A 26,835-nucleotide genomic window follows, 5' to 3' on the forward strand; every position below is an offset into this window, starting at 1 on the left:
TCTCTGACTGTCTCTGTAAAAAAAAAAAAAAGATAAAAATAAACAAATAAAGTGAGAGAAGGGGAGATAATGAGACAGACTCCCATATGTGCCCCAAACGAGACCCATCAGGCAACTCCGTCTGGGGCCGAGGTTCGATTCAACCGAACTAGTCTAAGTGCCATGGCTGACACTTGGCCCAACTGATCCATTCTCAGGGCCAACTGAGAGGTTGAATCTCAAACCAACCTATCTATCCTCAGCACCTGGGGCAGAAGAGAGAGAGAAGGGGGAGGGGAAGAAGAGAAGCAGATAGTTGCTTCTCCTGTGTGCCCTGACTGGGAATCGAACCCAGGATGTCCATACATCACACTGACACTATCCACTGAGCCAACCGGTCAGTGCCAGATGAAGTTATTTTTAATGATGAGACTGGAATATGGTGAGAGGGAAGAGCGGTACAAAATGAGATCAGAGACAGAGGCAGGGACCAGATCATTTGGGGCCTGATAGAACATGGTAAGGAACATGGATCACTTTTTCATAAGTGCAATGGGAAGCACATAGAGATTTTAACAGGAAAAGAATAGTTTGATCTAATTTACCTTTTTTTTTACTCTATTATAAAATAATTTCAAACATAAAGAAAGGCATAGGATTAGCACAAAGAATTCTATCATCCAGCTTTGCTTTGCAGAGAATGGGCTTTAGTGAGCAGGATCACTCTCTCCCAACTCCAAGCCTCCTGGTATTCTAATGTCAATGACACTCCTAAAGCACAAGGGACATGATGTCCTTGCAGCTGTGCAGAGGATGCCCAAGTGTGGAAACAGGAATATCAGTTAGAGAAATACTGCACGAGTTCAGGCTAGTGTGCTCCATACTAGTTTTCAGATCTCACAGAAAAACCAGTCTTATTAATTTAGTCTCCATTCATGAATCCACGTTGAAACAAAAAATGGTGTTACATCTTCAGGTTTGGTCTCAAATTGACTGGGTATCACATCAATTCTCAAAAGCAAACAAACAAAAAAACCTCAAAGATTTGTTTGGTGACAGTTATTTAAAGAGAATGTTTTGCAAATAATTTCATATTTCCAAAGAATTTCCAGAGAATATGCACAGCCTCCTAAAGGAAACATTGAAGGGGCCAATATTCATGCCAAGTAATAGGGTCCTACTGTCATGTTAGTGTTGGACTTAGATTTGGATAGCTTCTATTTTCACTAGACTTGGCTTACTTTACTTGAGGTCATGAAAAACTTTCCTAGAGCAAACTCCTCTGCCTGGACTATCTCTTCCTGCTAGTAATGCTGTCTGGCTGAAAGCCCAGGTGGTGAAGGGCACACTTAATTAAGTAGGAGCTAACATTATTATACATGTCAATAAATAAACATCTTCTATACCTTTTAAGGGGAAACAAAATCCAAAATGCTTCTTAAAAAAGGAAGAGCTCTGGACAGAACATTCATCTTCTTTAAGAAAAATATATAAAAAGATTTTAAAAAAGCATTATTTGACAGAAAGTAGAAAAGTTTTGATCTTTAATTAGTTTGTAGTACATACTTATCCTTCTGTAATCTGTAGTGACATATCTCCTTGTAAACATTTAGAAAAAGAATGCTAAGTTATGACTTATGAACTATAAATTTGAGCTCTAATTACTAAACTTTATTAACAACTCTTATACATTATTAACAATTGTTTTACTTCACTTAACAAAGTCTTTTGAATAACAAAATAAATTATCAGTAAATTCAAGCATAAATAAAAAAAAACACCTGTTAAAGTTTCATAAACGCAAGTACAGCAATATATTTTATATATACTGATTACAGTTCCTATGTTCTTTGTGTTAGATAACATAAAGATTATTCCCTTCCCACTGATGCAAGGTCACAAAACTTATGAATAGGCCTCACTATTTTTTTTTTCAGCTTAATTAACTGCACTTCAGTTGAACACAACAGACAATAACTGGTGTTATTAGTAAGATGTGGTAAAAGAAAAGGTCACGGCCACTCAGCAGATCGTGTAAACCTAACATATACCCCAGACGTTCTCGTCTCAACCTGTAGCTCTCACTTATTCAATAATTGACAAAGAACTCTTAGGGATGACTCAATGAGCAGGCTGAACTTTGTGTCTTTGTCATTTGGCCAGTCACAAACATGTATTTTGTCTTTAAAATGAATCAATACTATTCATTTCTAATAAAACTAGGTGTAAGTGAAAGACAAAAATGAAGCCATGGATATTTTTAAGTCATACTACATTATTTTAACTATTTAATCAAAAAGATTAAGTACCAGATCAGTGCACCATTTCTTGCTTAAAATGTAATACCTTTAAAAGTAGATTTAAAAAACTTGTTCAAATAAGACACAAAAATGAAAAGACCTGAACAACTTGACAAACAGAAACAGAGTAACTTCTAATCAGTGACTATTGACAATGAGAATACTCACGCTACACAGCAGGTATTAACCACCACTTAGCAGTTCTTTAAAACGGCACTTTACAGAGTACTTTTTAAGCTATCATAATACTGGGGCATCACATACACACACTAAAAAATATGGCTTTGTTACAAAGGATTCAAGATGGCAATTACTTAGAATCCAGTGCCAATACAAATTATAACAAATCCAGTGAGTATTTTGTTTTTCAATTATTCATAGAAAATTTAATCCCGATTAAGTATCCTTGGGCAAGAATTCATGGGTAGTTGATGACTGAAACCAAAATTTATGTGAAATGCTTCTGTTAATTTAATCTGTGTATATGGCTTAATTAGGATCAGGGGTTCAATGGAAGAGAAATAAATTATATCAGGATTAAAATTTTAGTACCATATTACATAGTACCTTTTTCTTCTTTCTTTTTAAATATGTAAACCTGCTTGTTTCTTCACCTAAATGCTCAGATTTTAAAACTTTTTGTTCTTAAAACACATGTAATATAGATATCTAATTTTATTTCTCATGAACTGTCAAAAACCTTTTGCTAATCAAACTAAATCCTGAATTAGAGCTAAAGGGATAGAAGAAAATGAAAACAAAAACCCACCCACAAATAAACAAAAGCTTATTCATTTAAATATGAATATACTTTACATTTATTTTCTGAAGTAATTTCACTTTTAATTCCTTTAAATAAACTCCAATATGAAATGCATTTTCCTTAAAGTGTAAAAAAGCAGTTTTTAATCAGTGTATTACACTGCTTTCATAACTGGATCTAGTTTAGATACATATAAGGAAGTAATCATTTAACTGATTACTTCTGATAAGACTATCAAACCTGAGTTAACTACTGACATAAGATGAGGCATTTTAAGTGGTGAATATCTTAATATCATATAATTCTTTTCCATCTTTATTTCCAAATGGAAACTGCATAAATCAACTTATAACAACACTTTTTCTTCAAAGTTTATTAAGTATTTTTCAAAATATGTATTACCTTTTCCAGTTTTGGTACTGCTTAAATGCAGTTGTATTAAGAACATGCTCTACTTTCTATGTTCAAGTTTTCATACTAAAAGTATGAAAAAAAGTCAGTGTATTTGGATCCTTATTGCACTCTGTAATCAATTCACTTTTCCTTTAAAGAAAATCAAGTATCAGAAGTGAGGCCGACTTTTGTGTCCAGAGGATATGGTCAGCGGTAGTGTGACTGAGGAGAGTGAAGAGACTTCCCAGTACAGACTGTGGGACAGGAAGAGTCTGTAGAGAATAACCATGGCGACAGACTGGCAAAGGATAACACCTATTGTAATAACCTGAAAAGAAAGGAAAGAGAATGCTTTTACTGCATGCAAAAACAGAAAAATTAAATTCAATTTATCACAAACCGATACATACTTTTTATATACATATGTATAGATATACACACTATCCTCCATCTTTACCATGAGCACATTTTATCAAATACATTTTCAATAGAAAAATATTACTAATGTTCAGAACTGTAATTGTTCACAGGCAAATTCTTTTAACAGTTTACAGATGCCAAAGTAAGACACAAAACAATAATTTACTACTCTAGTCTCTCCTTATGGGTCATATATTACAGAAAGTAATGAGAAAAGTCAGGTTTCTGGCTAATCTTATAATAGGAATAGAATAGGCCCCTACCTGAATCTTGAAGTCCTTTCAAAAATTCTCATGTTGCTTCTCTATTTCTGTAGCCTCTCTATCTACCCTTTGTAACTAGCTCAGGCTAAGACACATTTGTGAGTTCAAGCACATACTACAGTGCTTGTAAAGGGCTCCTGGCAGAACTCCACTTTGAAATGATGGAGCTGTTCCCCTAACAAGGTCAGAATCAACACAATCAAAGAGTAGCATACTTCAACACTGCACTACAGTCCGCACTCTGTTAAAGCTACTAAACTGATTTTTACAAATCTATCTTTTTACCATTACACAGTAAAAAAACTTGTAATATTTTAACAAAGATGTGTCATGAATTCTCTAATTCATAAAACAACATGAAATAGGCTAAAATAGGCATTAACAAAGCTACTTTCCATCATTTTGCTTATAAACTATATTTAAATTTTTGTCTTTCATATTTTAAACTTCTAAATTATGTACATACCAGTTCAGTACTGTTTTTCAAAGTTTTATTTTAAGGAACTCTATCGAGAAGTCTCTGAATGGATAAATAGGCCCAATAACAACAACCAAAAACTATTTTGATGATGTATATTGCTTACCTTATCTCTTTGGTAGTCATTAAACATGACAGAAATGCATGCGAGAACTGGATGGCATAAAAACCACAAGATACAGCCCTGAAACAAATGAAAAAGAAGTTGTATAAACACAGCCATGTCTTTATTTTCAGAATGCACCAGACAAAACCACTGCAGCATATTTAGGCAGTCTTGACTGAGCTCAACTGGACTTTATAAAATTTGCAATAAAAATATAGAAATAAATTTGTTGTTGCTATAACATTAATATTTTATTTCCAATCAAATGGGTATTTTCTAGAGTATTTAAAATCTTAAATCTTTTACATATACACATTTTGCTATGCTATAAATATATTTAGTAACTAATCAATAACTGAGAAAACCAAAGTAAAAATGTATAACATTTCTATAAAAAAATAAGAATGTGCATTAATATTTGTGTGTATTCATACACATACACACACACACACACACACACACACACACACAGAAATTCTCTAAGAATACACAAAAAAGTGATTGATAGTGTCTTCTATTTGAGGGTTGTTAGTACAGAAGAGAGTGGAAGTAGGCAAGTTAAAATGGAAAACTTGTTAAAAGTTATACTTTTCAAATACCTGTTTTCTCTATTTTTCCTAAAACCATGGCAATGTACCTGTTTTCTAAAATTAAATATGAAATTAGTTAAATGATAGCTGCGGAGATGGTTAGTATGTTGAAGATAAGGAAAAAAGATGTAAAACAATGTGTTCAGTATGCCATTTATATAAAAATGGAGAGAAGTATACAGGAATGTATAAATATCTGGAAGGATAAATGAAAACAGCAGTTATTACATGAGGAGGTGATAATTGAGGAGATGGAAGAGAGGTTAAGAAATATGTTTTGCTACTCTTTTTAAAAAAATTTTAAGATTTTATTCATTTTAGAGAACAGAGAGAGAGAAGGAGGGAGGAGCAGGAAGCACCAACTTCCATATGTGCCTTGACCAGGCAAGCCCAGGGTTTTGAACCAGTGACCTCAGCATTCCAGGTCAATGCTTTATCCACTGCGCCACCACAGGTCAAGCTTGCTACTCCTTAAATACTTCTGAATATTTAAACCCATTCAGAAAGTTAAATTATAACATATAAAAATTTTTTAAGTTCAAGGAAAAAGTTTGGTATTGTTTTAAGCATAAAACAAAAGAAGAAATTTAGTTTCTAAACACGTTTCAAACAATAAACACTACTATCCCTGTAAAACATTCAAAAGTGAAAAGGCATTTTCTTGCTTGTTTGGTACTCAGAAGTCTGAAGGGGGTTCTAGGGCCGAGGTGGCGGCGGCAGCGGCAGCAGCAGCTGTAAAAGGCTCTACACTAGGCACAGAGAAGACACTTGCCCTTTCCCCACAGCTGCTCCGACTGCTCAGTGACTCTGGGTGGACTAGAGTGGGCTGACACAACAGCTTCTCAGAGTGCTGTTTAAAGTTGCCAAGAGGAAGGAACTTGAATTCTCTCAATCTGACATAACCTTCTAGGGAGAGAGGCTTGTGACGTCACTGCCCCAACTTCTCTCCTGATCTTTTCCTTTATTAAATGGGTATAGAAAAAATTTAAATTTGCTTTTAGATCTCACTACCATACGAAGGACACTGAGTGGGGAATAAAGTGAACTCATAAGGATGCAATGAAATGGCTGAAACTTAGTATTTACTCAGTCTCCTGGTTCCATCTGTTTATGCCAATGAATAGCTCCTCACAATATGTTTTAAAACACTGCCTAATTTTGAGTTTTAATAACATTATCTAGTAATAGTGAACAACTTTTTTTGATAAATGTAAACTGTGTTCTAATTTAAAAAAAATTTTTTTAATTCTGATACTACAGAAAAATGTAAGTCCATGTTGATAAAGAAATGAGCCAGGCAAAAGTGACCTGCCAAAAACTACATGGAAACCACTGTTGTATGGGTTCTGTAAAAAGGGAATTATATCACCCACATCTCGTAGGTTGTGAAGATTAAATGAGCTGAAGCACATGAAGGGCTTACAACAGTGCCTGGCACATAATAAAAGTTAAATAAATGTCGATACACTGCCTGTATATTTCCCAAGGAAAGCAGAACAAAACTGATAATCAGAAGACATTTGCTAATCAAACCCATACTTTGGCAAAGGTGATGTAGAACTCCCTTTTCAGTGTGCTTCTCTCCACTGTGATGATCTGGTAAAGCCCACAGCTTAGCGACAAAGCCAGGCAAATTCTTAAAATGATTAAAAGGATGCCTGCTAAGTTGTGGTGTAAATAATAGCCATGAGGACTGGTATCTTCAAACTGTTCCCAAAGTAGCAATATACTCTGCAAAAAAAAATACATTTAGAGAAAAAATAAATAAATGCTTATAATACAATATTTCTTCAACTCTTTTAAACATCTCTTTAAATATATCAACTCTTCTAAGAGGTTCTAAGATACATCAGACTATAAATTTGTCAATTAATAAATAAAGCACAGGCAGTTTTTTTCCTTGCTGACACCCTAAGCTAGAGAAAATGCATTATCAAATGAGACCACATACAAAAGATAAGAAATGCTATTTCTACCATGACTCAAATAAGACATGGGCAAGGATGAAAATAAGTTGAAAAGATTAAGAGAATGAATACAAACTTTTTCCTAAATCCATCTTTTTCTTACTTTAACACTTTATTAGAAATCAAACTGTTCTGCATTCAAGCCTATTATCTCAGGATTACTTTCAAATATCTCAGTATTTTCTGTATACTATACAGAAATTAACAAGTCAGAATTGCTGATTTCAGATTTATTTATTTATTTATTTATTTAATTATTATTTTTTTTTTAGCAAGAGAGAGTGACAGGAAGGAAGAAAGATGAGAAGCATTAGCTCACAGTTGCAGCCCTTTAGTTGTTCATTGATTGTTTCTCATTCGTGCCTTTACCAGGGAGCTTCAGCTAAGCCAGTGACCCCTTGCTCAAGCCAGCAACCTTGGGCTCAAGCCAGTGACCTTGGGATCATGCTGAAGATCCCACACTCAAGCCGGCAACCCTGCACACAAGCTGGTGAGCCTGCGCTCAAGCCAGCCACTATGGGGGTTCATATGTGGGACCTCAGTGTTCCAGGTAAATGCACTATCCTCTGCGCTACTGCCAGGTCAGGCCAGATTTTATTCTTTTTCCATGGTAACATCCATGGGTAAAGGATAGGAATTTTTAATATGCACTTATAACACCAAAGGCAAAGTTACTTACCCTTATTTTTCTCCCATATTGTTACTGTCACAGTAAAATGCTCAGCAGGTTCACTGTCAAGTAGTTCTATTTGTTCCTATTCAGTAGAAATCTGTGTCCACACTCCCTCCACCCTTACTAAACATCAGTTACTTAAATAAATTACTACAGTGTTCCCACCATCATAAGTCATAGCCCTCTGCTCCCTTCACTTGCCAACTCAGGCCTTAGAACTGCATCTTCAGTGGCTTTCAAAGAATTCAGATAAGACTCAAGTATTAATTACAATTCTCAGACTTTATAGGTATACCAGCAACCTCTTCCTTTTCTCATTATCAAATCTTCTACCCTAATTTACCCTTACTACCATTTTTGATAGGTGAACTCCTTTGTCATCTGCATTCATGAATTACCTTCTTGCACTGAATATTTGCTCTTTATTACTGAAAATGTTAATTCTCCACTCCACCAAATTACACCCATCTGACCTACATTGCTAAACTTAACTTTCACAACAAAATAGTGCTATTATAGAATTACCATTTCCTACTGTCTATGTGAGGCAATGGCTATATTTGTGATCATCCCACAATGTGTATATATACAATTCAAAACATCAAGTTGTATACCTTAAATATATACAATTTCTACTTGTCAATATACTCAATAAAGCAGAAAAAAACCTACCAATTCCTATGACTCACATTTTTATAATTCAAACTCCCATGTTCTTATAGACGTGTGTGAACACATGACCTATGGGATACATGTATGTATTCATATAGTTTCTGGTTGTCCTTGTTGTCTACCATGTCTGATTTGTTGTTCAATAATGGGCCATCCCTAATGTATTCTTCATAAATGCTCACATACAGTCTAGAGTAGTATCATAATCTTAATTCTTAATTTGTATTTGTCTATAATAATGAATTTACATTATAATGATCACTTCTAAGCACTTGGCTAAGATCAAATGTAAATTGTATAAATGTATAAAATAATAAAAATTTAGTTAAAAAGTTATTAATGAGAATTTAACCTAATATTAACACAACTCTCTACAAATTCTGACTCAAAAACATTAAGTTGGGAGAATTTTGCCCTTATTTTAATCACTTTTAATTCTGTTCTTTCTTATTAGCCCTCCCCTTCCTGGAATTATCTCCTTTCTAAATATTACTGTCTGTGATATAGTCTCTTTCTAAAATCAATCATGTAAATTCAATATACCTACTTCACTCAGTACCTGCTGTACTTACTAAATACCAGAGGTACAGAGAAGAATGAAGCATATAACTTACCATTCAGTAATAAGTTTTGCAATTTATTTAACGCATTAAAACTTAGATATAATGTCCTTTATAGAGCCCAAGTGTATATTCATTTTCATCTATAGCCAGTGATGGTTACAAACTCAGTAGAAATTTTTATGTTTGGACTTTTCTTCTTACTTTTTATAGATCCACTGCACAAAGGCATATGGAGATCCTAGAATAACGTCTATACTATTGTTATAGAGAGGGAAATGCATAGAAGAAGATCTGTCTAAAAGACCAAATTTGTTTTTGTAATTGTTTTCAAAACAATTATCCCATTCTTTTTTTATTCTATATTTTGCTTTTTCATCGATCCCAGATAATCACTTGAATTATTTCATATATAAAATAGTAGAAATAGACCTAAAGATCCTTGTCAATGAATGAATCTCAAATTCACTGATTCACTAATTTAATGTTGAGCACTTACTATGTGTTAGAAAATATGAAAGAAAACTGTTAAGTGGGAAATGAGAATCTAACCTAATATTAAATATACTGCGCTTAAATAAGCTTATAGGAAGCTCAAATTCAGGTAAATTACAACTAAATTCACACTAAGAAGATTAACAAGTTATTCGATCTATCACTTTTTAAATTCACACTTTAAAATGACACAAATTATTCATGGATCCCAGGTGTCAATTTTGAAATGAGATACGTTTAAATTTGCATTTCCAAATATTAAAAAGCAGGAACACTGAATGTCAATGCTCACCTGTGTTATGACAATAAACACAGCAATGCCAGTGGAGGCCGGAGTGGAATCCCACTGGAGAGGTCTGCTTTGAGACTTCTTCATTCTCACTATCGTCCAGCCCATGCACAGACTCAGAAGTAGGTATAACATTTGAATTTGGGAAGCAATGTCAAAAACTAATGGAAAATGAAAACCAAAGTCAACCAAGTTTGCATCATATAAAGGATGTGGTGCTTTTTGAATTGAGAATATAATTATTTCTTAACCATAAAAAGATGGGCATTTGTAAGAGGACTGATAAAATTCAGTAAGATGTATAACAATTCTAAAGAAGTAAAGTTTTGGCATTAAATTTGTCAACATTTATGAGAATAGTTAGAAAAATGGTAACACTCCTATTTTAATGTATACATATATGTATGCATGCCCATAATACATCTTTATTAATATAAACTTTAAATCTCTCTGTATTTCCCACTTCTCTTAGCTTCTCCAACTACATAATCCTGTTCTCTATATCTCACTACTTATTAAAAGAAAAAAATGTTTTAAATAATTTCTGCAATGTAGACTCCCGGTGCCTTCATTTCTCAGTTGCTAATTTTTTTGATGGTTGCAGTATAATGTAAAGAATATTTTCTAAGATTATTAGAAAATAGCATGACAAAATGCACAGCAGTGATAACATGATTAACATCCAATTATACTGCCTTTAGTGTCAGAGACCCAAAGACAGACAAAATACTCCAAGCATTAGTGCCACCAAGTGGCCATCACTGACACTGCAGGGGAAGCCTGCTACTTTAAAAAGGATGCAGTTGATGTCTTACTGACTTGTACACTTGAAACTTGCATGGTTTTGCAAACCCGTGTCATACCAATAAATTCAATTAATTAAGAAAGAAGGATGCAACAAACCACCTGCATTCAGTTCAGTGCTACAGGAAAACAGTAACAATCTATAAGTACCTCAAGTTCCATGCATATTTATTTTAGAAGAGAATAGTATTTATTGATTTTAAAAAAGATTATTACCTACTCATCATAGTGTATTTTGATCTGGATTTTAGAATAAACATGGGATCACAACTTAACAAAATAAAACTTTCTTCATATTGCCATCCATAACTTTGAGGTCTACAACTTTTACTTCTTTTGTCTAAAGATATTCTTAGAGAAACAGATAAGACTAGCTCTAATCTAATACTTATATTTAAGTTACAAGCCAAAAACCTATTAATAATACACCTTTTCATACATATTTTGATACATTTTTCCCCTTTAAAACTGGATACTCTATATTTATGCTTATCTATACTTCACACAAAAATTAGGGGATATTTTATCGCTTCATATTTATTTTGAAATATCCCCTAATTTTTGTGAGCAGTATATTTGTAATAGTGAATTCTGATAATGAACTGTTACTGCATTTGAATAATATAAAATGTCATGGCTTTTCAGAATCAGCACAATTTTCTTTCATCACAGATTTTAAGTGTCTGTAATATTAGTCAATTATTTTATTAAACATTTCACAAATACATGTTAAGTTACTTAAAGTATATAGTTGTAGTACAAAGAATATAATCTGCAAAAACAAATACCAGGGAAAAAACAACAACATTTGATTCCCTGGTTCATTTCTGTCTATACTAAGTAAGACACACATTGATATAATGCTATGGCTTTGAGGAGAGGTAGAACACTGCTTATTTGTTGTTGAAAAGTAACTAATTATAAGTAAAATATACAGATCATACAAAAAAATATTCTGTGGGATTTGATTAAAAATATTGACATTTTAATCATTTAACTAACCAAACCTATTGTCAGAACTACCAAAATGAGCAACATTGATTTACTGCAGTTTTATTTTAAAACGTTTGCTTTTTAACCTACACAGAAGATGACAGACAGACTGATACACTGTTTTGTATACAGCAGACACAAAACTTCTAAAGTCTTTGAATTTTCTAGTAGGTTTGCCATTGATGAGCTTCTATGTGTTTTGCCTCTTTGGACCTCAATTTCCTCATCTAAAAATGCTAAGCTAAATTATTTCTAAGGTCTGTCCAGCTTTAAAATATTTTATGATTCTATGAAACATTCTGAGTCATCGAAGAGAAAAGAGTGTGAGAAATCAGGGCTCTAGATAATGTTAAAAATAAAAAAGCAATCATGTTCATGCACAAGAGGAGAACAGTACACACTCTTCATAAGGAAAACATAAGGTTCTAGAAGTTTTAGAATCTTTAAATAGGCAGCAAGATCAGGATAAGTGGATCTGAGATAATTAGGGATTTCTATAAGATATCCTATAAAGAGTGACAAGACTAGAAAACAAAAATGGAAATACATGGAAAAGTGAATTCTAAAATGGTTTATGTTCACAATCTGCTTTTTTAGAGCAAATCATAACAAGTTTTCCAAAATTAAGAATGGCATTATGGTCTGATATATGAAATCCTCTTTAGAAAGTCATGACGATCGAAACTTTTAAGTATTTTTCCCCATTAAGTTTAACTAAAAATAACTTCATAAAAGTTCTTTTGGAAAAAACAAACCAACCCAAAGCTGATAGGTCAGCTCAGTTTTAGGTATACTACATGGCTTCGGGTCAGAATAGAAGAGTCACAAAAGGGGTAAATATAGGGAAAAAAATCTTCAGTTTGGGATCAGAAAACTTGGGTCTGGGTCTTGGCTCTACCATTCAACAGCTGACTACATTTGGAAATGTGCTTCATGCCACTAAGCGCTGATTCTTTAGCGGCAGCAAGACAGGGATAAGCAAACCTATACTTCACCGAGGATAAAATGGAAGAATGCATATAAATATGCTCTAAAATGAAGAGCTACACACTTTACCTATTATTAAGCAGGAACAATAGGCTATATGGGAACTGAATCTGTAGTCCTGTTTTCAGTCAGGCTAAATTCTAAACAACCTTGAATAGAAAAATTGTATTAGGACAAAAAATAATTTACAAAAAAACCCAAAACAAAACAAAACAAAATAAACCTCCACAAAAACAAACAAGAAGCAGATAGCAAGTTTATGTTTTTTAAAAAAGCTCAGAAAGATACTCACATTCTGCCAAACTTCCCATAAAAGGTACCCCGATTCCATCTTTGGAGTAACTGTGGAATTAAAGAGGAGAGTATTAGTGTAAATTACAAATGTGAGAAAATATTGTTTATAATCAAATCAAGCATAATTTTGGTGGACTAATTAGGATTAATTAGATGTAATGATGAACACAGTTTTAGTGGTTGTGAGTTACCTGGAGAAATGAATGTAATTAGCTAAAGCTGAACCAGCTTGTAACAGCAATGCAGTTGTCAGAACCTTTAAAATCATGTGCATGGGTCCTCCTTTCTTAATAGCCTGCCACAGTGACTGAGCATAAATGCAAGCAATCACAAAGTACACTAGGACTAGGAGGAAAAAGAACTCATGTAACCCTGTGAAGAGAAGAAAGGAGTTTGCTTCAGTAAAACAAGCCAGTTAGAGTGTTGGGTTGCTTTCAAATCTTCCTGTCAATATATTTCTAGAACTTGTTTTTTAACTGCAGTCATAGCATTCACTTTTATAAGAGAGAAAAAGAAAAGGAAATCATTGAAATTTAAAAGTATTATACTTTTGGATAGTTTTAACTATAAGAAGGCAGATTCAACTAGTTAACATTGATCTATAAAAAAAAGCATAGTGGTCAAGGAATAAGTCCAAAGACTACCCATAAGATGACAGTCTTGTTTAAAAACAGTAAATTAAATCAATGATTTCAGCATTGTTAGATATACTTTTTATCCCCAAAGTGGATTTCTTTTCTAAGACACTTAGAAACAGATATAGACAATGGTCTCAAAGTGTGATCCTGAGCCAGCAGCAGCAGCATCAGTAGGGAACTCATTAGAAATGAAAATTTCTGAGCCTTATTCCAGATCTACTGAGTCAACAACTCTGGGCGTGGGGTTCAGCAATCAGTGTTTTAAATAAACCCTTCGGGTGATTCTGACTGCAGGTAAAGTGTGAGAACCACAACTCTGGAATGTATGATTACCTTCAATTTCCACCTGGACAGAGCTTCAAAATACCTGTCATGACCACAGCCTTCTTCTAAAGTAAACTGTCTTCAGCTCTTGTCAAAGAGGAAATCCTACGGTGACCATGTGACTCCACTCCACAGTTAACTTAAACTATTATGGCTACAAATCCAAAGACTAGCCATTGACCAACAAACAGCATAACTTGATTCTCAAAATTAAGTTAGGCTATTCTCTCAGGAAATCAAACCACAAAACATTGAAAGGATTAGCCAACAGAAATGGAAGTTAAAAGGGGCTGATACTGGGATAGGGCCAATGAATCAACCCAGGCCATGATAAAATCAAAAAGTTGAGTACACTGAAATTCTGAATGAGCAAAGGGAACTGGCTGGTAAAGACAAGAACAAAGTAAATGTGCAGACTTCTGTAAGCAGCTTCTAGTTGCTGCTAGCAGCTTTTCAGTAGTCTTTCTGTGTCCTCAAGATAAATCCTTTTTTTGCACTATCTGGAATATTTGACTATCTTCATTTTTCAGAAATTTCAGTAAATTTTAATTATAAACCAGAAGGCTAACTTACATTTATTTCGTTACATCTAAAGCTAGTCTTTACTATTAGGGCTTTTATATTCTAGCTAAATAACAGTAGAGTATAGTTAACGGTGAATATGAATAGAGCTGTCTCTATTGAATTTGTGGGTGAACATCTAAATTGCAATCACTTTCATTTCAATTGTGAATAATGAACCTGCTCCCATTTCTCATTTGTGGTAAACTTCAATCAATAGGCAGAGAAGGAAATAGTTCAATTATGTAAAAAATAGTTTTAATAAAGCAATATAGATACTAAGAGTAGAAAAAATAGTCAATAAACATTTCAATCTCAATCATATTTTTGGCATGGTTAAAAAGAAAAGAGGTAAGTATTTCAACCACTGGGTGTCTCCCCTGCTCTATGTATATCAATATTGATAGTGGACTTCCCTAGCCCAGGTGAAAAACCGTATTTTCTGTAAAATTCCTTACATAAAAAAGTCTCTAGTCCAGTTGAAAAGGCATAGTCTTCAGGAAGACAATATCAAATAACAGAAAAGGCATATTTCTGTAAAATTCCTTACATAGAGAAAGTGCTACAGGTTTAGAAATAATGGGAGAATAAACCTGGGATGTCACAGTAATGAAACGAGACAGCAAATATGCTGAATATATTTTAAGTCAGTAAAATTCTTTTTGCTAACTTGTGTTTTAAGTCCTGGTTTTTATCTTTTCTTCTTAGTATAAAGATTTAAACATGCATTCTATCTAAAGTTTTATTATAATTCTTTACAGAATATCCATTATAAGATAAAGTTTTAGACCCCATTAGGTTACAAATCCACCATGAAAAGAAAATCCTCAGACGATTTACTGAATAATCAGAAAAATACAGGAGAGGGAAGAACTTTTGAAAATAAAACATATGTCACCAGCAAAAAAAAAAAAAAAAGTTTTAGGATTATTCAAGATTAAGAGTATTTTACAGAAAACATTAACATTATAACCAACAAATTATTTCACTGAGATACTATAATAAATACCTTGACCTAGGTAATTTATCCTACACTTTGTTCACTGAATTTTATATAAATTATTTTTAGCATGACCCTGTCTACTGGACACTTTAGAGATAAAACATGGTTTCTGCACTCAGTGATCTTTTTAAAGAAATCACCTGTGGAAAAAAGGGTTTTTTTCCTCTTTAGCTATTTTACTTTGAAATTAAACTCTAATTTTAAAACAGATGGATACTAGGTATTAAATTTTACCTATACACAAAAGAAAAATAGTCTTGAATGAGCATGCAACAAGTGACAAACACTAGGAAACATATAGATTTTAAGGCAAGTTACTGGGCAAAAGCACTGGTAAACTTAAGTAGGAAGAAAACTTATAGCAGTGCTTCAAAAAAATTCAGCTCTAGCTAAATAACAGAATATGGGAGAAAAGAGGGTAAGAGAAGGGAAGTCACGGGCCTACCCATGATGTCTGAGCCCCAATGTCTACTCTACCCTCAAGCGTCTCAAGATACATCCTAACCAATCAGAGAAATTCCAACGCCTTTGCCAGTAAGAGGTAAGCCCAACCCTTTACTTTGACACATTGGTATACCCTTATTGTCGGACAGTTTCACTTACATTTCTTTCACTGATATTCCATAGCAAGGGCACGTGACCCAGTTCTAGCCAATGAAATGTGATAAGGGAGCCTCTGGGAAAGGTCTCCTTACTCTCAGAATGAGTTACCGAATTTTGCCATCAACGATCCCTCAGCATCTAAGGGGAATTAGTTCCAGGACCCACTATGGATACCAAATTCCACCCATACTCAATCCCAATATAAAATGGCATACTAACAAGATGTGAGATGAACAATGCTCAAACAATTGCTGGAGAGAGGTAAGGATCATTGAAAATGGCCACAGCATATGCCTACACACCACTTCATTAGTGTTGGGAAATTCAGTACAGTGCTTGGCATGTGGCAAATTCAAATTTTGCTTTTTGAAACTTTCTGGGATTCTTTTCTTATTGAATTTGTGGTGTGGAGTGCAGATATATACAAAGGGCCAAATATATCTAGATGTGATCCCCAGAACTGCTGTTGTTAACTTTGAACACGAGGAAAGTAGCCTGAAGACAATGCTGACAGTCACGGAGAGCAGGGTAGAAAGATTCTGAATAAACCACCTTGAAGAAGCCCTGGAAATACTTGTTATGTAAGATAATTAATTTCCTTATCATCTATATCAGTGGTCCCCAACCTTTTTTGGGCCATGGACTGGTTTAATGTCAGAAAGTATTTTCACGGACCGGCCTTTAGGGTGAGAAGGATAAATGTAATATGTCACCGAGACAAGTGTCAAGAGTGAGTCTTAGACGGATGTAACAGAGGAAATCTGGTCATTTTTTAAAAAATAAAACATTGTTCAGACTTAAATATAAATAAAACGGAAATAATGTAAGTTATTTATTCTTTCTCTACGGACCAATACCAGTCCGCGGCCCGGGAGTTGGGGACCACTGATCTACATTACTCGCATCAGTGTTGTCTGTTACTTTTAGCCAAAAACGTTCCAATATATTATCAGCAACACGTTACCAGAGCGAAAGGGAAGACCCAACCCATAATCTGTTGGGAGACTAGAGGAAAAAAAGGGACAAGAAAAAAGAATGAATATATCTGGAATCTTAAGAACAGTGAAATGGCAAATGTGAAAGAGCCTGTAATATTATTCCAATGAAAACCAATCTGCTTTAGATAATAATACTTTAACCCTCAGAATTCTAGTACTACTTCTACTGGTCTCTAACAAGGACACAAATATAGTTAACTGGGATTCTATATTTTTTTAAGAAGCAGTTTTATTTTATTCTACCTTAAAGCATGTTATTTCTATGTAGTATTCTATCAGATGGCATCACACTTGCCTTAGTTTTTTACTTATTTTCTTCATCTAGACCATGTCTGTAAAATACAGGATAAACCAAAGTCAGGTAGATATAAAATACATAATTGTTTTTAAAGAAAACAAATTATAAAATTAACCCAAAATAATATGTAACATTAATTGTAGTTATTTGCACTACGTTACTCTAATTCAAACCTTTCAGGTATATGGTTTAACAGTCAATGCTCAATAAAAAGCATAGTAAATCAGCTTGCCTTCCTCAGGGCAGAAAATGAAACACAGGAGCAAAAGTTTCTAAAATAAACTAATTGGGAATTATTCCTTGGAAATAAACCCCATACCTAAGGCTAGAGAGGAAGAAAAACCCCCCTTAGGGCTCTGCTTTACACCAACACGTTACCAAAACAATGCAGAATATATATTATACTTTTACATCAGTGGCTCTTCACAGTAAAATCAACCTTGGAACTCTGACCAACTACAAATGCCTGGCTTCCACTCCAAAACCAAATCTACCCGAGTCTCTGAGGGATGGATGTGTGTGTGTGTGTGTATGTGTGTGTGTATAAAAGCTTTCCAGAGCCCTGGCCGGTTGGCTCAGTGGTAGAGCGTCGGCCTGGCATGCAGAAGTCCCGGGTTTGATTCCCGGCCAGGGCACACAGGAGAAGGGCCCATCTGCTTCTCCACCCCTCCCCCTCTCCTTCCTCTATGCCTCTCTCTTCCCCTCCCGCAGCCAAGGCTCCATTTGAGCAAAGATGGCCCGGGAGCTGGGGATGGCTCTGTGGCCTCTGCCCCAGGCGCTAGAGTGGCTCTGGTCGCAACATAGCGACGCCCCGGATGGGCAGAGCATCGCCCCCTGGTGGGCGTGCCGGGTGGATCCCGGTCGGGCGCATGCAGGAGTCTGTCTGACTGTCTCTCCCCATTTCCAGCTTCGGAAAAATGCAAAAAAACCCCAAAAAACAAAAAGCCTTCCAGATGCATGCACAGTGATGGGTTAAGAAACACTGATTTATACTTCAATGTAGAATTTATCATATTTTATGGCAATGTAGAAGTAATCATATTTTAAGGCCTTTAGGCATTTTAATCAATAGAATGTAATCCTTAAGAATTAAGCCAGTCCCATAACAAATTTGAATATTTTTGAGTACTCTGGCACTTTCTGATAATCAATTCTTATAGATTTGCCTTGTACAGAATCCCATGCTTAGGGAAAATATTGCAATAAATACTCAATATAATGAGGTTGTCTCTCATTTCAATATTATTGATGACATGACCAATGTAACTCTTCCCATCCTGGCATTAAAAAAATGAAAACTGAAGAGTGACGTCAGAGAAATGGCGCCATAAGGAGCGATACCGATAAATCTCCCCAAAAATTCAACAAGATCTTCAACCAAAGACAGAAAAATCTGTCCTTGGAGCCTCCAGAAGTTCCACACTAATCGCGAAGGCAGAGGCAGCAGCAACACCATAGCTGGATCATCAGGCTACTAATTCAGGAAGGAAAGACTAGGAGAGAGGCTCCGGGAACACGGACTCTCTCATTGGCGGAGCCTGCAAATGCTAATAGCCTCGACTGCCAGCGAGACTGAAGCCCAGTATATGACATCGCCATAGAGACTTATCAACTGCAAACCTCTACCTGAGCGTGCCATAGGGGCAGACACCGGGGTACAGGTCACCGACCAGGAAGAGGAAGAGAAAAGAAAAAGCAAGAAGATAACCTCTCAAAATCAAGAATAATCCACAGACTTTATAACCTATCCCATTTTACTATATTGCACGTTTGTTTCTCTTATCTTCTTTTCTTGATTATTTTCTTCCTCTTCCAATTTGGTCATTTAATTTTCTGCTAGTCTTACTATCTCCTCTCCTTGAACTACACTACCCATAAGTGTTACATCTCCCATTATCTTTTCTTTCTTTTTCCTTTCTCTCTATGAGGGTTGCACTCCAAAACCCTTGACTCTCTCTCTCTCTCTCTCCTTTTCTTTTTTCTTCTTTTTGTGTTTTTCTCTTTCTTTTTTTTCTCCCTCTATATTAGTTTCTTCTTTTCTCCTTTACTTTTCCTCTCATTCAATCCTCAATCACGAACAAATTATTTTATCTGGGACTCAAATTTTTCTTTGTGGTGCTTTGGGGTTTTTTTACCTCATTTTTTTTTTTTTTAACTCACTAGCAGTGCTCCCAATCCTAGCTCTCCATTTTATCTAGTTCTTGCTCCACTAAATACAATAGTAATTTTTAAATTTTTTTCCCCTTTTTCTGCTTCCCTCTTATTCCTCACATCATATCTCTTAGTCAACCATCACCTAAAAGCAAATCATTTTATTCTTGACCCAAATTTTTTCCTTTTTTGAATTTTGTGGGTCCATACCCCCTTTTTTGCCCCATTATCACTTGTCCCCAACTCAGGCCCTCCATTAAAGGTAGTTTTTGTTCTATTTAGCACAATATAATTCACAGTTCACCACAAGATTTTCTCAAGAAGAAGGGGAGACGAGAGGAGAGGAAAAAAAGGGGGGGGTTAAAAATTTTTTTTATTCTTTTTTATTTTTAATTTTTATTTTTTTAACTTTTTATTCTTTATTCATTCTCATTAATACTATCAACAAAACCACCCTCAGATGCCATTAAGAAAAAGGAAATCAAATATCATGGATAAAAAAGACAGAGAGGTAGCACATATAGATGAGGAAAAATCTATGGAGAAAAAATTTAATATATTGGAAACCTTGGAGCTAAATGACAGAGAATTTAAAATAGAAATCCTAAAAATACTCAGAGATATACAAGAAAACATAGAAAGGCAATTTAGGGAGCTCAGAAAACAACTCAATGAACACAAAGAATATATTACCAAAAAAATTCAAACTATAAAAACAAATCTAACAGAGATGAAAAACTCCATTCATGAGCTGAAAAACGAGGTAACAAGCTTAGCTAATAGAACAGGCCAGATAGAAGATAGCATTAGTGAAATAGAAGACAAGCAACTTGAGGCACAACAGAGAGAAGAAAGAGGCTCAAAAATTTAAAAAAAGAGAAAGCCCTACAGGAATTCTCTGACTCCATCAAAAAGAATAACATAAGAATAATAGGTATATCAGAGGGAGAAGAGAGAGAAAATGGAATGGAGAACATATTCAAACAAATAATTGATGAGGACTTGCCAAGCCTGTGGAAAGAACTAAAGCCTCAAATTCAAAAAACAAACAGAACACCGAGTTTTCTTAACCCTAACAAACCTACTTCAAGGCACATCATAATGAAATTAGCACAAACCAACGACAAAGAAAAAATTCTCAAGGCAGCCAGGGAAAAGAAGAATACGACATATAAAGGAAGGCCCATTAGATTATCATCAGATTTCTCAGCAGAAACTCTACAAGCTAGAAGAGAGTGGACCCCAATATTTAAAGTCCTGAAAGAGAGGAACTTTCAGCCATGAATACTATACCCATCAAAGCTATCCTTCAAATAAGAAGGACAAATAAAAACTTTCACAGATACAGATAAGATGAGAGAATTTATCATCAGAAAACCCCCACTCCAGGAATTACTAAAGGGGGTTTTCCAACCAGATAAAAAGAACAAAACAAAACAAAACCACAGGTAAAAGCTCCACCAAGAACACAATAAAACGAAATTTAAACTGTGACAACAAAAAAAAAGGGAGGGGGGAGGACGGAGATTAACAGTAGCAAAGGACGATGGAGTGCAAAAGTACTCACAAGATAGTGCACTACAATGAACAGGGTAGGAACCCTTTTCATTACTTAATGGTAACCACCATTGAAAAAACCACCACAGAAGCACATGATTTAAAAAAGATAGCAACAGAGGAAAGATGTATGGAATACAACCAAACAAAAACAAAAAATAGAAAAACGAAAGAGAAGAATCAAAAAAGACACAAAACTAACAGAAAGCAATGTATAAAATGGCAATAGGAAACTCACAAGTGTCAATAATTACACTAAATGTAAACGAATTAAACTCACCAATAGAAAGGCACAGAGTAGCAGAATGGATTAAAAAAGAAAATCCAACTGTATGCTGCCTACAAGAAACTCATCTAAACAAGGATAAAAACAAATTCAAAGTAAAAGGCTGGAAAACAATACTCCAAGCAAATAACATCCAAAAAAAGCAGGCGTAGCAATACTCATATCTGATAATGCTGACTACAAGACAGCAAAAGTACTCAGAGACAAAAGTGGTCATTTCATAATGATTAAGGGGACGCTGAATCAGAAGACATAATAATTCTTAATATATATGCACCAAACCAATGAGCACCAAAATATATAAGACAGCTACTTATTGACCTTAAAACAAAAACTGACAAAAATACAATCATACTTGGAGAACTCAATACAACAGTGATGGCTCTAGATCGGTCATCCAAACAGAGAATTAATAAAGATATAGTGGCCTTAAACAAAACACTAGAGCACCTGGATATGATAGACATCAACAGGACATTTCATCTCAAAACATCAGAATATACATTTTTCTCCAGTGTATATGGATCATTCTCAAGAATTGACCATATTTTGGGCCACAAAAACAACATCAGCAAATTCAGAAAAACTGAAGTTGTACCAAGTGTATTTTCTGATCATAAAGCCTTGAAACTAGAATTCAACTGCAAAAAAGAAGAAAAAACCCCCACAAAAATGTGGAAACTAAACAACATACTTTTAAAAAATGAATGGGTCAAAGAAGAAATAAGCACAGAGATCAAAAGATATATACAGACAAATGAAAATGACAGTACGACATATCAGAATCTATGGGATGCAGCAAAAACAGTGATAAAAGGGAAGTTCATATCACTTCAGGTCTATATGAACAAACAAGAGAGAGCCCAAGTGAACCACTGAACTTCACACCTTAAGGAACTGGAAAAAGAAGAACAAAGACAACCCAAAACCAGCCGAAGAAAGGAGATAATAAAAATCAGAGCAGAAATAAATGAAATAGAGAACAGAAAAACTATAGAAAAAATTAATAGAACAAGGAGCTGGTTCTTTGAAAAGATCAACAAAATTGACAAACCCTTGGCAAAACTTACCAAGGAAAAAAGAGAAAGAACTCATATAAACAAAATCCAAAATGAAAGAGGAGAAATCACCATGGACATCATAGATATACAAAGAATTATTGTAGAATACTATTAAAAACTTTATGCCACTAAATTCAACAATCTAGAAGAAATGGATAAATTCCTAGAACAATACAACCTCCCTAGACTGAGTCAAGAAGAAGCAGAAAGCCTAAACAGAGCAATTAGTAGGAAGAAATAGAAAAAACCTCTATTAAAAAACCTCTCCAAAAATAAAAGTCCAGGCCCAGACGGTCATACTAGCGAATTCTATCAAACATTCAAAGAAGATTTGGTTCCTATTCTACTCAAAGTCTTCCAAAAAATTGAAGAAGAAGCAATACTTCCAAACACATTTTATGAGGCCAACATAACCCTCATACTGAAACCAGGCAAGGACGGCACAAAAAAAGAAAACTACAGACCAATATCTCTAATGAATACAGATGCTAAAATACTAAACAAAATACTAGCAAATCAAATACAACAACATATTAAAAAAATAATACATCATGATCAAGTGGGATTCATCCCAGAATCTCAAGGATGGTTCAACATATGTAAAACAGTTAACGTAGTACAACATATCAACAAAACAAAGAACAAAAACCACATGATCTTATCAATAGATGCAGAAAAGGCATTCGATACAATACAACACAATTTTATGTTTAAGACTCTCAACAAAATGGGTATAGAAGGAAAATATCTCAACATGATAAAGGCTATATATGATAAACCATCAGCTAACATCATATTAAACGGCACAAAACTGAAGGCTTTCCGCCTTAAGTCAGGAACAAGACAGGGTTGTCCACTCTCTCCACTCTTATTTAATGTGGTGCTAGAGGTTCTAGCCAGAGCAATCAGACAAGACAAAGAAATAAAAGGCATCCGTATCGGAAAAGAAGAAGTAAAGGTATCACTTCTTGCAGATGATATGATCCTATACATCGAAAACCCCAAAGAATCTACAAAAAGACTACTAGAAACAATAAGCCAATACAGTAAGGTAGCAGGATACAAAATTAACATACAAAAGTCCATAGCCTTTCTATATGCCAACAATGAAACATTTGAAAACAAACTCAAAAAAATAATCCCCTTCATGATTACAACAAAAAAAATAAAATACCTAGGAATAAACATAACAAAGAACCTAAAGGACTTATATAATGAAAACTACAAACCATTGTTAAGGGAAGTCGAAAAAGATACAATGAGATTGAAGAATATTCCTTGTTCTTGGATAGGAATAAATATAATCAAGATGGCCATATTACCCAAAGCAATATACAAATTTAATGCAATTCTCATCAAAATTCCAATGACATTTTTTAAAGAAATGGAACAAAAAATTCATCAGATTTATATGGAACTATAAAAAACCCCGAATAGCCAAAGCAATCCTAAAGAAAAAGAACGAAGCTGGGGGCATTACAATACCTAACTTCAAACTATATTATAGAGCCACGACAATCAAAACAGCATGGTATTGACAGAAAAATAGACATTCAGATCAATGGAACAGAATAGAAAGCCCAGAAATAAAACCACATATATATGGTCAAATAATTTTTGATAAAGGGGCCAACAACACACAATGGAGAAAAGAAAGCCTCTTCATCAAATGGTGCTGGGAAAACTGGAAAGCCACATGCAAAAGAATGAAACTCGACTACAGTTTGTTCCCTCGTACTAAAATTAATTCAAAATGGATCAAAGACCTAAATATAAGACCTGAAACATTAAAGTACATAGAAGAAGACACAGCTTCTAAACTCATGGACCTTGGTTTTAAAGAGCATTTTATGAATTTGACTCCAAAGGCAAGGGAAGTGAAGGCAAAAATAAATGAATGGGACTACATCAGACTAAGAAGTTTTTGCTCAGCAAGAGAAACTGACAACAAAATAAACAGCCAACTAAATGGGAAATGATATTTTTAAACAACAGCTCAGATAAGGGCCTAATATCCAAAATATACAAAGAACTCATAAAACTCAACAACAAATAAACAAACAATCCAATAAAAAATGGGAAGAGGACATGAACAGACACTTCTCTCAGGAAGAAATACAAATGGCCAACAGATATATGAAAAGATGCTCTTCACTAAACTATTAGAGAAATGCAAATCAAAAGTGCAATGAGATACCACCTCACACCTGTTCGATTAGCTATTAACAAGACAGGTAATAGCAAATGTTGGAGAGGCTGTGGAGAAAAAGGAACCCTCATTCACTGTTGGTGGGACTGTAAAGTAGTACAACCATTATGGAAGAAAGTATGGTGGTTCCTCAAGAAACTGAAAATAGAACTAACTTATGACCCAGCAATCCCTCTACTGGGTATATACCCCCAAAACTCAGAAACATTGATACGTAAAGACACATGCAGCCCCATGTTCATTGCAGCATTGTTCACAGTGGCCAAGACATGGAAACAACCAAAAAGCCTTCAATAGAAGACTGGATGAAGATGTGGCACATATACACTATGGAATACTACTCAGCCATAAGAAATGATGACATCGGATCATTTACAACAAAATGGTGGGATCCTGATAACATTATATGAAGTGAAATAAGTAAATCAGAAAAAACCAAGAACTGCATTATTCCATACGTAGGTGGGACATAAAAACGAGACTAAGAGACATTGATAAGAGTGTGGTGATTACAGGGGGGGGGGGGGAGAGGAAAAGGGGGAGGGGGAGGGGCACAAAGAAAACTAGATAGAAGGTGATGGAGGACAATATGACTTTGGGTGATGGGTATGCAACATAATTGATTGACAAGATAACCTGGACATGTTTTCTTTGAATATATGTACCCTGATTTATTGATGTCATCCTAGTAAAATTAGTAAAAAAAAGACAAAAACAAAACAACAACAACAAAAACCCACCTTAGGTGTGATAAAAGAAAAGGTGAAAATATACAGAAATAAACCTTTTGTTATCATTATCATCAGCAAAAATAAAAATAAAAAAAATAAAAGTAAAATCTGATTTCAGACCTAAGTAGAAGCATCTACTCAAAATCAGTCACAGAGAACATCAATCAGAAGTTAGGATTAAGAACTGAGTCAGAATGGTTAGTATGAACCCTAAAGAAAAAGCTAACCATACACAAGACGTTGAAAAAAATACTAGATCTGGGTAAGGTTCAGGACGAGCCAGGGTGAGTATGAACGACATTTAGTGGCTCATGCATTGCACAGGCACAAATTTGATCATTTTATGGTTTATGGTCAATGTTTTGCATGTCAAATTGGGAAAACAGAAAGAGACTAGAAATGAGAGCTTGGATAAGGACAGGAAATGGAAGCTCGGATAAGGAGGCAAGAAAAGCACATCAGGATACAGTAGCATCTCATGGATCCAGACAATAACTAAGACAACCTCTTGAGCCAAAGACCTACTACTTATAAGGACTAGACTCCACTATGAGGCAGGATAGAGCCCCCGGATCAAAGAGAAAACAGTTAATGGCAGGAAACCCTTCTGATCCTGGAAGTGACAAAAACAAGGCTCCCTACCAACCAGAAGGTGGAGTCAGAATTTGGCACCACAAAGCTTAAAGACCCCCACCTCCAACCTGTGGAAGCACATAAAATCCCAAGAACTAACTGACCATGCACGACTCACTCTCAAGTTGGCCCATTTCCACCTGGACATGTACTTTTCACTTCATAGCCATGACCGTCCAAGCCTCTTTCTTTTTCTCTACCTGAATAAAACTTGCTTTATTCTCACTCTGATTCATCCTTTCAATCTTTCCTTGGCTAGTCAAGGACCTGGAGGATCACTGACAAGCACAAGGTCCTGGACTAGGCCGGGCAGGGCCAGCTCCCAGCATGGAAGTAGTCCGGGAACAATAAGGTCAGGAGGGTTTGTATGTACGGTGACTGTAGCAGAGCATTACTTCCTTATAGTTCAAGGCTGAGCCTTGAACAGTCCTAAAAATAAGTAAAGAAACCTTAAAAACAATTTAGTACAACCACCTACCCAATGCTATGAGTAGACATGGGTTTCATCAATGCCTTTCCAAACTATGAAAAAGAAATGCCAGTATCTTTTAGAAAGATAAAAGAAATGGAATTACTGACTTAACATCCAATAACAATCCACAATGATCCGAACTACCATTTCCTTTACACAAAAAAACATTCAGAATTAACTATATATTTTAAAACAGCTTCTCATTTTGCCCCTAGCTAGATATACTTTTTCAGACAAAAATATATTTGAAAAATGTTACTCTCTTCAGACATTAAGTTATTTGT

At 34.8% G+C, this 26,835-nt stretch overlaps 1 protein-coding gene across 1 annotated transcript in view; it reads right to left on the minus strand.

Moving 5' to 3' along the window:
* Positions 1-2,250: 2,250 nt before the first annotated feature.
* GPR180 (G protein-coupled receptor 180) overlaps positions 2,251-26,835 on the minus strand; it is a 36,352-nt gene continuing 11,767 nt past the window's right edge. The window contains exons 4-9 of the mRNA XM_066380686.1: positions 13,218-13,398; positions 13,025-13,074; positions 9,952-10,109; positions 6,832-7,023; positions 4,703-4,780; positions 2,251-3,763 (exon numbers count right to left, since the gene is read on the minus strand). Coding sequence (XP_066236783.1) covers positions 3,605-3,763; positions 4,703-4,780; positions 6,832-7,023; positions 9,952-10,109; positions 13,025-13,074; positions 13,218-13,398 — 818 coding nt within the window. The 3' untranslated portion in view covers positions 2,251-3,604. The remainder of the gene's footprint in view (positions 3,764-4,702; positions 4,781-6,831; positions 7,024-9,951; positions 10,110-13,024; positions 13,075-13,217; positions 13,399-26,835) is intronic.

The sequence above is a fragment of the Saccopteryx leptura genome, chromosome 4, assembly GCF_036850995.1.
Source record: "Saccopteryx leptura isolate mSacLep1 chromosome 4, mSacLep1_pri_phased_curated, whole genome shotgun sequence".
Taxonomy (NCBI): Eukaryota; Metazoa; Chordata; class Mammalia; order Chiroptera; family Emballonuridae; genus Saccopteryx; species Saccopteryx leptura.